The sequence below is a fragment of the Mesoplodon densirostris genome, chromosome 10, assembly GCF_025265405.1.
Source record: "Mesoplodon densirostris isolate mMesDen1 chromosome 10, mMesDen1 primary haplotype, whole genome shotgun sequence".
Lineage (NCBI taxonomy): Eukaryota > Metazoa > Chordata > Mammalia > Artiodactyla > Ziphiidae > Mesoplodon > Mesoplodon densirostris.
Genome location: NC_082670.1, coordinates 8,862,869 through 8,876,796, shown reverse-complemented (window position 1 = coordinate 8,876,796; position 13,928 = coordinate 8,862,869). Strand labels below are relative to the sequence as shown.

General features: G+C 47.0%; 1 protein-coding gene across 1 annotated transcript in view; it reads left to right on the top strand.

The window, feature by feature from the left end:
* NEDD9 (neural precursor cell expressed, developmentally down-regulated 9) overlaps positions 1 to 12,890 on the top strand; it is a 46,826-nt gene extending 33,936 nt beyond the window's left edge. The window contains exons 3-7 of the mRNA XM_060109345.1: positions 4,430 to 4,531; positions 5,018 to 5,119; positions 5,688 to 6,914; positions 8,260 to 8,349; positions 10,588 to 12,890. Of these exons, the coding sequence (XP_059965328.1) occupies positions 4,430 to 4,531; positions 5,018 to 5,119; positions 5,688 to 6,914; positions 8,260 to 8,349; positions 10,588 to 11,097 (2,031 nt within the window). The 3' untranslated portion in view covers positions 11,098 to 12,890. The remainder of the gene's footprint in view (positions 1 to 4,429; positions 4,532 to 5,017; positions 5,120 to 5,687; positions 6,915 to 8,259; positions 8,350 to 10,587) is intronic.
* Positions 12,891 to 13,928: the final 1,038 nt, after the last annotated feature.

Sequence of the window (13,928 nt, the reverse complement as noted above, 5' to 3'; positions counted from 1 at the left end):
TGAGGAGGCAGGAAGAAATACACAGATGAAAGCAAGGACTGGGCACCCTGGGGGCCAGAGACGTGTCATTTGGCCAAGATGCTCTTTGAAATATTTGAGCCAATTTCCAAAATCAGACATCACATAAAAATCCAGATTTCTTTCTTTTTTTTTTTTTTTTTGCGGTACGCAGGCCTCTCACTGCTGTGGCCTCTCCCGTTGCGGAGCACAGGCTCTGGACGCGCAGGCTCAGCGGCCATGGCTCATGGGCCCAGCCGCTCCGCGGCATGTGGGATCTTCCCGGGCCGGGGCACGAACCCGCGTCCCCTGCATCGGCAGGCGGACTCTCAACCACTGCGCCACCAGGGAAGCCCCCTTCTTTTTTTTTTAATCATTTAAATTTTATTTATTTTTTACACAGCAGGTTCATATTAGCTATCTATTTTATACATATTAGTGTATACATGTCAATCCCAATCTCCCAATTCATCTCACTACCACTCCCCCCTCCAGTTTCCCCCCTTGGTGTCCATACGTTTCTTCTCTACATCTGTGTCTCTATTTCTGCCCTGCAAACCAGTTCATCTGTACCATTTTTCTAGCTTCCACATATATGCATTAGTATACGATATTTGTTTTACTTACTTCACTGTGTATGACAGTCTCTAGGTCCATCCATGTCTCTACAAATGACCCAATTTCGTTCCTTTTTATGGCTGAGTAATATTCCATTGTATATATGTGCCACACCTTCTTTATCCATTCGTCTGTCGATGGGCATTTAGGTTGCTTCCATGACCTGGCTATTGTGAATAGTGCTGCAGTGAACATTGGGGCGCATGTGTCTTTTTGAATTACGGTTTTCTCTGAGTATACGCCTAGTAGTGGGATTGCTGGGTCCTATGGTCATTCTCTGTTTAGTTTTTTAAGGAACCCCCCTCTGACTTCTCATGAAAATTGGAAAGATCTGGCAACACAGGGAGTATTTTTTCAGGATGGTGTTTGGCTGGAGCTGAGGACTGGCTGCCCCCTTTCAAAAGAGGATGAATTCTGTGCCTCCAACACAGGATCCCGGCTTACCTCTCCCTTCACCCAGCCTGCTCAGCCCACAGGCATCTAAGCGTAAGGCCCTGGCTCTGCTACAGGCGCAAACTCAAGCCACCTGAACGTGGAGACACGAATGACCGACCCCGGGCCTCTGTCCCAGGCCTCTGACTCTCACACCTGACGGTTCTCAGCGTTCCTGGCCCTCGCTGCTACCCCAGACACAGACTCCCTTTTCAAATTGCAGCACGCACGGCTCTCAAAACTATGAGACTCAGAAGTCTTAACAGCATCTCTCAAAAGCTCGTGCTGCCAGGATCTGAGGCTCAAAATGGTGTGACTCAAAGTGTGTGGGGTGGGGTAAGTCATGTTTGTTTGCTTGGTTTTTTTCTACAAGCGGAATTGGTAGAGAGCTAACGTGACCCCAGTCTCCAGCCTTTAGATCCTCCCCGGCCGGGGTCCGGCCTCCGAGGTTTACTCCATGGACTCTTCCCTTTCTAGACGTCTAGAGTCTGCCCTTCTCTGCTTTGTGGCTCTTCTCAAAGTGCCCACCTTCAGACGCTTCCATTACTTGACCAGAACAGTATACTAACGTCCAAGGAAGGTTGGATTCCTCATCTGGACAGAAAATCCATATTTGGAAAATGCAAATCCTCTGCAGGGGAACCAGGAAAGTAGTCGGTCATAGAGCCCTGGGGAGCCCACGGTTCAGCCCCCTTTGTGGCAACGCTAAAGAACTAAGAGGTCAGTTTGGTAATTCCTAAGGCTAAGCCCTTATTACTATAAATAAATATGCAGAATGAAAGGAATGCAGGAAAGAAAAACAAATGGAGGAAACAAGGAAATGAAAAACCTGACTTGATTTCATTGAGAAAATTAGTTTTTAAGATGCCCTTTGTGTAGCAATTACATCAGTGCCTTGCTGTGCAAATGCCCAGGAGATTTCTTCCCAAATGTACATCCCCTTAGCTAGACCTTGGTGTTCCTCATAGGCTGAGGTTCAGTAATCCTGGGGAAGTAGAAAGGTTTTTGTGGACTATGTCAAACAGGAAGAAAAGGCCTTATGAACCACAAAACTGGATACTTTGTAAGGTACAGAACAGTCAGCACTTTCCTCTGAGGAGAGAACACACAATTGGCATGAAAGTGACCCAAGCAATGGGGTGAGGAGGAGAAGTAGAGGATGTCCAGCTCCTTGTTCTCTCAGGCGCGTCACAAAGGGGCTCACTATGTGCCCTGCCTGTGTCTGACCAGATGCACAACCCCGGTCCCCTTTCCATGCCATTTGTGGACCGATGCGAATTGGATAGTAACATCAGGATGCTGGCATCAGGGAAGGTTGTATTTTGTTGGCTTTTTCCCCCTGTGGTTTTCACCATCTGTTTCTTTTAATGCATAAACAAGGAAAATGACTGGTTTGGAATGCAAAGTTTTTTAAAAACCAGATGACCACAGGCATCCTCTAAATGAGAAGGAGAGAGCACGCGGGGGGTTCTGTGACATTTGTCAGGAAGTGAGACCTTAAATACTGGGAAGCATTCATGCTCCCTGCCAGGGACGATCTGCAAAGGCAAGGCAGAGCCTGGCTGGCGACCCGCCTTCCTGAGGCTGGGCCTTATGTTTACATGTCACCAAGCGCTATTTTCAGATACTAGCACCACCCCATCTATCTCCCAGCCCCGCTCCCTTTTTTAAACTAAAGATGAAACCCGTCTGCTGGCCTTCAGCACAACCAGCCTTGGTTTTCCATTAGCGTTATTACTAACTTGGCAACCTTGGATAGAATCCACTCTTAGAAACTTGTAGACTGAACAAAAGCTGCGCTGTGAGCAGGTTCTATTAAACAGCCAAAACAGAGAGCTATAAATAGAGGAGCTGACGAGATAGACCAAGAGAAGATACTTCATTTCTCTCCTGGACAATAGTGAGTGAAGAAAAAAATTACATAAGGGCCTTGGGAACACATTGTGTCTTTCTTGAGCAAAGAGCATCCTGCTTTAAAAAGGAAGATTTGCTCTGCACAGTACAGTAGCCACTTTGTAAAGTGGTTCTGTATGTTGCATGCCAACAAACCTTAAAGCAAGAGATTCCTTTTTTAAACCCGAGGCAGTGGAGAGATTGGATGGGATGGTGGCTGCATACTAATCTCTTTTACCTTCATTGCAAGCCATAATCAGCTACAAGCACCAGGGATTTAAAAGCAAATTGAACCCGGGCATTTAGAGCCCCCAGGGAGAAGGGCATTGGTGCATTTGGCTGAGTTCCACCCATTTCGGGGTAAGACGGATATGAGCATTTTTTGCATAGTTTTGCAGGCAGCCTGACGCCAGAGTTTTCACATTAGAGAAAGGATAAAAGATGATGGTTTCTTAGGGAACAACAAATTCTTCCTAATTTGCAGTGTCTGTTCTCACAAATGTCATGAGCAATACTTAGGTGGGTGCTGTTAGCATTCGGGGACAGGGGTTAGGCAGAAACAAGACCCTAGTCGTTTAGAAGTTTTGGGGGGATTAAATATATTTTCAGAGGAGTTTAAGTTCCAGTCGTTTCTCTACCTGTGCTTAGGACACAATGAAGTGTGTAGATATGAAAATGCGAGCCTGTCGGGTGAGATTTGTTTCATTGACATTGGTTCCAGATGCTCGAGCTGCGATGAGTGTACTTGACTTTTGACATCACTTGGACGTAGGTACCGTCTGGATGTTTGCTTCCCCGGTGGAAATGGGAAAATGATTAGACCTCAACTCTCTTCCTGGTCGGCTCCCAGACTCAGTATTTCATGTGTTTCATTCGTTAAAATGAAAGCTCCTGGAGGCTTCTAAGGGCAGCGCTGTGTGAGCCTTCATAAAAGTACTCTAGTGGCCTATGGAATTTTAGTTATAATCATAATAACGTCAGATGAAGAGGCTTCCTGGGGAAGGTATGAGAGGAATTTTAAGTGGCTGAACTCTATTTACAAATAGTTTCAGAGCCTTTTTTTTTTTTTTTTCAAATGCTGTGCTTTTGATGCTCCAAAGGGTTGATCTAGGACTTTCATAATTCAAACATGATTCTCCTTTCAAGTACCTTTTGGGAATTCAGACTTTATCTGACTAACTTTGAGGTGATTTTGTTACCATGAGGAATGGGGACAGAGATATTTCAGGGAATGGTTCTTCACTGGGATTCAAGAGGAATTTAAAAGTTTACCGGCCTGGTGTCTCCTTCCTGGTCTCCTTCCTTTTGTCTCTTCCCTCTTTCTGTGTGTGTGTGTGTGTGTGTGTGTGCGCGTGTGTGTGTTTTGTGGGGTTTTTTTCTTTCTTTCTTTTTAGTCGGGTGAAAGATGAGGGTGGAGTGTCTGATTAGGAGGCTAGGAGATGCCCTCAGGACTCGGCTTGGAATTTTACCCGTGTCTTCCTGTCCACAGGTGATCACACCGATGAGGACAGGCCATGGCTATGTGTACGAGTACCCATCCAGATACCAAAAGGACGTCTATGATGTCCCTCCTTCCCAGACCGCTCACGGGGTGTGTACCAGAAATGTGGTCACTGGGGGAGAGGGCAGCTTTCCTTCAGGGCTACAGAGGAAAGGGAAGTTCACAAAATATGTACATGTCATGTGATGCTTTATTTAGGTTGTCTATCCAGGGGCCAGTTTAGCCAATGGTATTTAAGTTATGTTTTCTGGATTTGCTTTATTAGGGAATCGAGGCTTTGATCTAACAAAGCTTTTATTGCTTATCAATTTATCAGGCAGCGTAAAATTTAAGCTACAATTTAAAATACAGTGTAGACAGTTCACCTAAGATCATTTTTATATTCAATCTAAGTCAAAGAATACAAAATTGAAAGAGAAAAATTCCATCAACCCTTTATTACATAGAATTCAGCCGAAGAGCAAGGGAACACATAACCTGGTAAATAAATCCGTCATTAAAAGCTTAGTACATAAAAAAATGACAAGTATAAGACATTTCCGTGCTGGGTAACCCTGGTGGGGTGTTTCTCTTCAGGTGTACGACATCCCACCGTCGTCTGTGAAAGGCCCCGTGTTCTCAGTTCCAGTGGGAGAGATAAAACCTCAAGGGGTCTATGACATCCCTCCTAACAAAGGGGTAAGTGAGCTACTACAGAGCAGCAAAACACTGTGTGTGTGTGTGTGTGTGTGTGTGTGTGATGTCTATATAGGGTGTCACAGCTTACGCAGGCCGTATATATATATATGGGTGAACGCATTGGACTCATTCTGCTCAGGAAGTACAGTCCTCCTGATTCTACAGATGAGGGAACTGTGTCTCAGAACACTGAAGCAGCTTATGGGGCAGCACACGGCTGACAGGTCCGAGAGAGACTCTGGGCCTCCTGACGCCTGGCCCGGGCTGCTCATGCATCGTCTGCCCTCCCAGCCTGCAGCAGCTGAGGAAGGAGCCCCAGGAGGTGCTCAGCGGTGCAGGCCCAGGAGAGCAGTGCAGGCAGGAGGGGTCCACGCAGGGCAGCGTGGAGGCCAGGGGAGGATGTGCTTGTCAAAGGGCGGGGGAGGTGAGGGCAGGGAGACACTTAGGGGTGGAGGGCGAGCGAGAGGGGGGCAGCCCCTGGCCCTCATCCTGATGTACCGCTCAGTTTCCGCACCGTCACGTGAGCCAACTGAGCGAATAACAGCTTCGCTCTCCACCTGCTTTTCAGGGATTCGCCATTCCACCCCCTGCCTGCAGAGATGAGGCCGGGCTTAGGGAGAAAGAGTACGACTTCCCCCCTCCGGTGAGACACGCCGGCCGGCCCGACGGCAGACCCGAGGGCGTTTATGACATCCCCCCTGCCGGCACCAAGCCCCTGGGGAAGGACCTTCACACTAAATATAACGGGGACGCCGCAGCGGAGCTGGCGCCACGGAGACACCAAAGCATTTCCCTGAGCCAACCGGCCCCGCAGCTGCGCCAGCCGGGGGGCTCCCAGAGCGACGCCTATGATGTCCCTCGGGGGGTCCAGTTTCTGGCACCGCCAGCAGAAACCAGCGGGAAAGCAAACCTCGAAGAGAGAGACGGGGTTTACGACGTGCCGCTGCACAGCCCGCCGGACGCCAAAGGCTCCCAGGATGTGGTGGACGGCATCAACCGGCTGTCCTTCTCCAGCACCGGCAGCACCATGTCCACGTCCTCCACCACCTCGAAGGAATCTTCGCTGTCCGCCTCCCCGTCCCAGGACAGAAGGCTCTTCCTGGATCCAGACACGGCCATCGAGAGGCTCCACCGGCTGCAGCAGGCCCTGGAGATGGGCGTCTCGGGCCTGCTGGCGCTGGTCACCACCGACTGGCGGGGCTACGGGTACATGGAGCGACACGTCAACGAGGTCCGCGCCGCCGTGGACAGGGTGGAGCTGGTCCTCAGGGACTACCTGCACTTCGCCAAGGGGGCCACGGCCAACGCCTCTTGCCTGCCGGAGCCCCCCCTCCACGGCAAGATGAGGCGGGAACTCCAGAGGCTGCAGGACTCCCATCAGATCCTGAGCCAGAGCGGCCACGCCTTGAACGAGTGCGGCTGGTCCCTGAACGCTCTGGCCGCCAGTCAGCCCCACAACAGATGGGATGACCTGGACCGGTTCGTGATGGTGGCAAAGACGCTGCCCGACGATGCCAAGCAGCTGACCGCGACCATCAACACCAACGCGGAGACCCTCTTCAAGCCGGGCCCTGGCAGCTCACATGGGAAGGGCGGGCCTGAGAGCATCACGAACTCCGCTGAGTGCCCACACGCCGGCTCCCAGGTGCAGCGGCTGCACCCCGGGGACCACAAGGCTCCAGCCCTCAACAAGCCACTGCCCCCAAGCCTGGGCAAGGACCAGCCCCCTGACTGTAGTAGCAGTGACGGCTCTGAACGGAGCTGGATGGATGATTACGACTATGTCCACCTCCAGGTAAAGAAACACACTCCTAAGGCACCTACATGCACACGCGGGGTCCTGCGGCTAATGCCTATAAGGCTGGTAGCTAGACTGCCAGAGCCGAGACCAAGGTTAATGTTCAGAAACATGATGAATGGTTCACAAATTGGAGGCAATGTCCAGTAGGAAGAATACTGGCCTGAGAGTCCTGAGTCCTCTAGGCTTTTCCGTGACACTGTGTCACCAACTTATGTAACCTCATCTCACTGCCTCATTTGCAAAATGAATGAAGCACAGGGTTGGATTGGATCTGATGGATATGCCTCAGGCGAGCCGGAGGAGACTCCCCAAGTAGCTAGTGGGCCCGCAGATAGACATACCAGCTCCACTTCTGTTTGCACTTCATGATACGGCTCTGCACGATACTTTATTTGAGAAAAAAAGTAGGGTGAAGGGTGTTTCACGGTTAAGGAAAAAGATTTGAAAACGTCTGAATTTCTAAGGTCCCTTCAGCTCTATACTGTGTATGTGTATGTGTGTAGAATTACTCACAGAGAAACTTAACCGCACCATAGGCTTACCTTGAAGAGCACTGGGCATTTGCCAATTGACCTAGAACTTCGCGGCGTATGGAAATCGGGCCGTCACAGTCTGCGTCCTCCAAGGGGAAATCCCACCAGGTGGACTCAGCATCCTGAGAGCTTGCCCGTTCCCTTCGGGGGATTAAAACATTCTACAAGATCCATTACTTAGAATTTGCTTTACTATCTTATTCTGCCATTCTTTTCATTTGACTGACAGCCGCACAGTATCCTGAGGATTATGACACACAGTTCCTTTGCGTACAACTGGGGGGCGGGGATCAGAGCCACACCTCGTGCTGAAGAAACGTATGGGGAGAGAGCAGACGGAGGCCTCCCGCCCTGACCTGGCTGGCTGTCCGGCTCTGCCTGTAGGGAAATGCGCAGTTGGTGTAGAGGATGGAAAGAAACTAGAAACACAATGTGGACCACGTTTAGACCCCCGTTAGGAGGTGTATGGGTTTGCATATAATCTATTAGAAAAGAGCCCTGAGAAAAAGTACCACTTACGGAGGTTTGAAGGGGGCCACGGTTAGCCCTCCAAAAATGGTAAAGTGGAGCGGAGAGCATGGCACCCCACATGCAAGTGGGTTTTAGTTTTCAGTTCTCATCCGCACAGTGACTCTGGAAGTCTGGCCGAGAAGCCCTGCCTGGGGTTCACAGGGCCTAACTGGGCATGCGGGAAATTGCCAAGGCAGTGGAAAATGGAAGAGTATTCATGTGTCTGTCAATGAAATTGTTAGCATAAGCAAATCCTAGTGGTGACGTCATGTTTTCTTTATGTTGGAAAATAATAGGGTAAGGAGGAGTTTGAGAGGCAACAGAAGGAGCTCTTGGAAAAAGAAAATATCATCAAACAGAACAAGATGCAGCTGGAACATCATCAGGTACGTTCAATGAGAACAAAACCTACTTGGTATTGAAAAGATTTCCCACTTAATATGGAAAGTGTAACGTCAGAAGATCATGGTTTTGATCCTCCCAGTACACTTTGGCATAAACAAGCTCCAAGGCACATAATAGGGTATAAGAACAAAGAGAAGGTCTGTGGCCTTAGTAATCTAGCTGGGTGCACCTGGACTATGTCCAAATACAGGTTTTCCAGGCTAAGCCTGTACATCTAACATATTAAGACTCTTGAGCTAAGGCAGTTGGTCTCAAGGGGTAAGATGCACTCAAGCTGGCCCAAGCAAACGGGTTTTATAGTAAAGCCACAATAGGGGAATCCGAGAACAGAAAATGAAGATAGCCATGTCTTAAAGAACTAGGACTGTCAATGTCCTCTCCTTCCTCTACTAACTTTCTCTCTCTCTAAATTGACTTCCTTGGCCTCTGTTTTCTGGCAGTTTCCTCTGATTATCTACTCATTTGGCTCCCCTGTAACTTTACAGAACCCACAGCTGGACACTCAAAGCCTTTCCTATATATAGTTTTTCATCTCAGCTTCCTAGCTAATAGTCAGCCCCTTCTGTGGTTTATCAAATTCCCTAAAAAAGAGTCTGGGCCATTATCTATCTGTCTCTATCTCCCTCTGTCTCTATCATCTCTATCTCTCTTTCTCCCCTACTACCCAAGCCTATGGGTTGGCTGTTCTTGGTCCAATCTAAGGGGAGGAGGGCAGGATCCAGTGTTTTCAAAATATATCCAAGTCCATTTACTAAGGGCTTTGGGCAAGGCAGTTTCATTCAAAAGTTGGGCATGAGTGGGGCAAATAATGATGGGTATTGCTAATACAAGGGCACAAAAATAACAAGAAATGGATTGAGAATTTATAGGCCTTTTAGGATGAACTGAAATGGCGTGTAGGGACATGAAATGACGCACTGAACACAGGAAACCAGAGCTCTAATCTGCACTTTCTGGCCAACCAATCACATGACCTCAGGCAAGCCACTTAACCTCCCTGAGCTTCGACTATTTCTCTATAAAATGAGAAAGTCCCTCTCCCCTCCGACCTAATGAGATGATATATTTATGAACATACTTGGAAAAGCATAAGCTGAATATCTTGAAGCATCACCCTGTATCTGTTTATGTTTGCTTTGGCATTTGGCCAAGTAAGACTGCAGGGCTTTGGGGAACTTGTTGAAATCCTAGTAATTCCTAAGAAGTAAGACTGCAGGGCTTTGGGGAACTTGTTGAAATCCTAGTAATTCCTAAGAAGAAAACAGAGTCTACAGAAAAGGAAAGCTCGCTGTGCACTTCTCAGGGGAGAAGCTGGGTGAGGTTAACCCTGCCCAGACTCAGCCCTTTTTCAGGGCAGAAGACTGAGTCCTAAACTCCGGTCACAGATAGATAGTCCTTGCCTGTAAAAGAGAGCCTCTCCTGACACTTGGTGCAATCGCTGGAAATTATCATTGCAGTTTAAATAACACACCAGCTGGGGGCAGTGAGGAGAGAAGGCAGAAAGCTAACACTGAGTCTGAGCTTGTGTGAGGCCCCTTCCTTTCGACCACTCTGGGGGTCTAAGTGTTCTGATGCACAGCCTGCATTCAGATTCCCTTAGAGGAGTTCTCTTCCACAGCGCACATGTATTTATATGCAGTAGTCTACCCTGTCGTGCTGGATGATAACATTTATAAACCTGGACAGAAAGAGTAGGAGAAGTAGAACAGGGTCATGGATTGTCATTTATCTAAGTGCCTTGAAGGGACAAAGTCAAGGCTTTCCCCCAGAAGGAGCGAACCGTCAGTGACTGGCTTGACAAAGAGATCCCTGCGTTTGCTTTTCCCTGGCCACCACTCCACATTTAATAAACATTTACCTAGAGTCTCCATTATACCAACCACTCTTCTAAGCACTTTGCAAATATTAACTCATTTAACCTTCGTAAAGGTGTAGGTAACAGAGCTGGGTTTAAACCCTATGCTGCCTTCCAGCCTGAGGACAGACGAGACCAGTCGTGTCCAATCACAGAAGTCAGAGCTGGAGGATTCCTTAGGGATCCTTTGTCAGCCTGTACAGGTCACAACTTAGGAAAGCCAGGCAACTGGACAAGTCTTGGCCTCTAATGAGCACCTCGCACTGGGATGAAGATCCCTGCGTTTTAACTGCAAGCCCTGGTTAATTTCCATCTCGGCACACCGCCGCATCCTTAACAAACTCGGCTTTTTCCTTCCCTGCAGCTGAGTCAGTTCCAGTTGTTGGAACAAGAAATCACAAAGCCCGTGGAGAACGACATCTCCAAGTGGAAGCCCTCCCAGAGCCTCCCAAGCACCAGCAGCGGCGTGGGCGCCCAGGACAGGCAGCTGCTGTGCTTCTACTACGACCAGTGTGAGACCCATTACATCTCCCTCCTCAACGCCATTGACGCCCTCTTCAGCTGCCTCAGCTCAGCACAGCCCCCGCGCATCTTCGTGGCGCACAGCAAGTTCGTCATCCTCAGCGCCCACAAACTGGTGTTCATCGGGGACACGCTGACGAGGCAGGTGGCCGCCCAGGACGTGCGCAACAAAGTGATGAACTCCAGCAACCAGCTCTGCGAGCAGCTCAAGACGATAGTGTTGGCGACCAAGACGGCCGCGCTTCATTACCCCAGCACGTCCGCCCTGCAGGAGATGGTCCACCAGGTGACCGACCTGTCCAGGAACGCGCAGCTCTTCAAGCGCTCTTTGCTGGAGATGGCGACATTCTGAGAAGAAGAGCAGCAAAAGAGGGACTGACTTGGGTTACTGAGGAAAACTGGAAATACTCTCTGGTTTTTGTAAATCTTATCTATTTTTGTAGATATTTTATATGAAAATGAAATATTTTAACATTTGATGGGTTAGACGACATTCAGAAATTCAGGGAACTCTAGGGGAACTTTTTTTTCCTGCGTGGTTCTTGCGTACACATCTAAGCATCTAAGACGTAAACTGTAAACTGTACAGAGTCCTGTCTGTGTGTGTGTGTGTATGACTGCGTGTTCATGTTCGTTCGTAGATATTTGTCTGATACATTCCATTGAAAACCATGACTTAAGAAGCACCTTAGTAAGCACCTCCTAATGCTGCATTTTTTTTTAGAAAACATACCAGCTGGTTGTAATATTGCTCTACATATACTAGCGATTGTTCTTGAGCCTGTCACTCCCAAGTCTGGGAAGCATAGTATATTTGCAGGTGTGCGCCTTCCAGTAAGGAGGCATATGCTATGCCTTGTTTTTGTTTTTGAACTCCCTTCCAACACTGGCTGTCTTGGGCACGTTATTGCAAGATGCCTCACTTCTGGTTGAAAAAGCCCTCCTAGAGAGAAAGTTTCAGCAAGTATATGTTAATCCAAACTCTGACATGTTAGGTGCTGGAGGAGTGACGCATGTACTTAGGGGCCATGTCCCCACTTAGGGTTGTTTCAGCATGGAGAGGACGTGTTTCCACAGGGCTTTTTGATCACTGGCATTTATGAGTGACTTGGCCATGCGATTTTCCAAAGGATGTTTTTAGATTTGCAAAAAATATATTATTTGCAGCAGGAATTCATAAAGACACATCAGACTATGATCATCCACAAAAGGAAGGATGGTCCCATCTGCCAGTTGTAAGTAGGGCCTTTCTGACTCTCAACATTCCCTTAGGTGCTACCCCATTACCTGAGAGCAACTGGCCAGTTCCTTGATCACCTAAACATTAGAGCCACCAGGCCACATCCCACTCTAAGAGAATCCGATGCTTGATCCTGTACCCTCCCTAAAACATGCACATGCAGACCCAGCACTCAGAGCAGCTGTATGGAGCCCACCTAGGCGTTACAGCTCTGTCTGGCCAATGACCCTGTGCACACTGCCCACCACCGTCTCCCAGCTCGGCACAGCATCCGTCCATTCCATAGTCTGTCCTCTCGTACCTGCTGGGGTTGGCACAGCACAAACACACCACAAGCCATCAGATTCATCACACTTCTTACCCCGGGGGGTAAATGTAGTCACATATTACCAAGTCAAGAAGCAAATTACGACTTATCAGTCCAGTTTTCATTTAATGATGCGATTCCAGCCGATTGGAAAACATTTTGGTTTGCAATATATGCCTTGACTTAATTGAGCTTGCTTGTTTTAAACAACCAAATCATTGGAACAGGAAAGGATTTAGGAGAGAAGGATGCATGATCTAAGTGGGATACAAAATAATCAGTGGAACTTACCCTAGAAGTGCTTTTCAGAACCACCGCTCTTGTAGTTCTTGACGTTCTGCTCTGCCAGAAGCTGTATCATTAACAAGGAAGTGTGTGCGAAGGAAGAAGCAGGTTGCTGAAAATCTACGAGGAAGAGGTTGAAAAGTGTCCTTGTAGATTTCATTGTATAATGTGCATTTCTTAGGAGATGACAGACTTGAGCAAAGTGGTGACGTTTCACGTTTTCCAAACCAAAATGTTCAATCTGTATTACTCTCTTTCCCACATTGTATATACAGGCTATTTTTAAATCATTAAAATTTTAGATGTCTGTTTTCATAGGCATTGGGTTTTCTTTTCCTCTATTTCTTTCCTTGTCTCAAAATTAAATATTAGCTTATTTTGGCACTCCTAATATAGAAAGTTAAATTATGGTGATTTAATCAATATTATAGATCTGGATTTTTGAGTAAAATTGAGTGCTATTTTTTCATTTTGCATCATTTAAAGAAAATTCTGGAATTTGTCAACATTACCAAACCCAAATATCTGGAACAAAGCTGCTCTTCACCAGAAAGCCTATATATTTAAATGATGGGTGGAATGATTTCTGCTATCATAATATGGATGTTACTATTCACATGGTTTTAGAATCAAAGGGAATTGCTCGATTCATTCTGGAATGGGCATCAAGAAATATTTAAAAGAAAACTATATTTGATGAAAATAAGACATTCATAACCACATAAATTATTTTTAATGCTTGGCCCACTCTTTCACTCTGGTATCCTACTGAGAGTTACAGATAAAGTATCTGAATATACCTTGCATATACCTTTCTCTCACATCTATAAACATTTTCAAAGAAAGTGTCGAGGTACTTCTTGGGAAATGGAAAGTCCTTTGAAAAAATGGCACTAGAACAACTAGATCTCTCCATGGAAAAAGAATGAATATTTACCTTACATCTTACAGAAAAATTAACTCACATGGATCATAGCCCTAAACATGAAACTTAAAACTCTCATACTTCTAGAAGAAAACACAGGGGAAAAATCTTTGTGATCTTAGGCAGACAAGGGTTCCTTAGGTAGAACAAAAAAGCATAAATAATTTTAAAAATTGATAAATTGGACTTTATCAAAATTTAAAACTTTTCTAAGAAGACCATTAAGAAAACAAAGTTAACCAACAAACCAGGAGAAAATATTTGTACCACATACCTCAGCCAAGGACATGTATCAGAATAAGGAAACAAATAACTAAACTTTTTAAAATAAATTTATTTATTTATTTATTGCTGTGTTGGGTCTTCGTTGCTGCCTGGGCTTCTCATTGCAGCGGATTCTCTTGTTGCAGAGCACGGGCTCTAGGC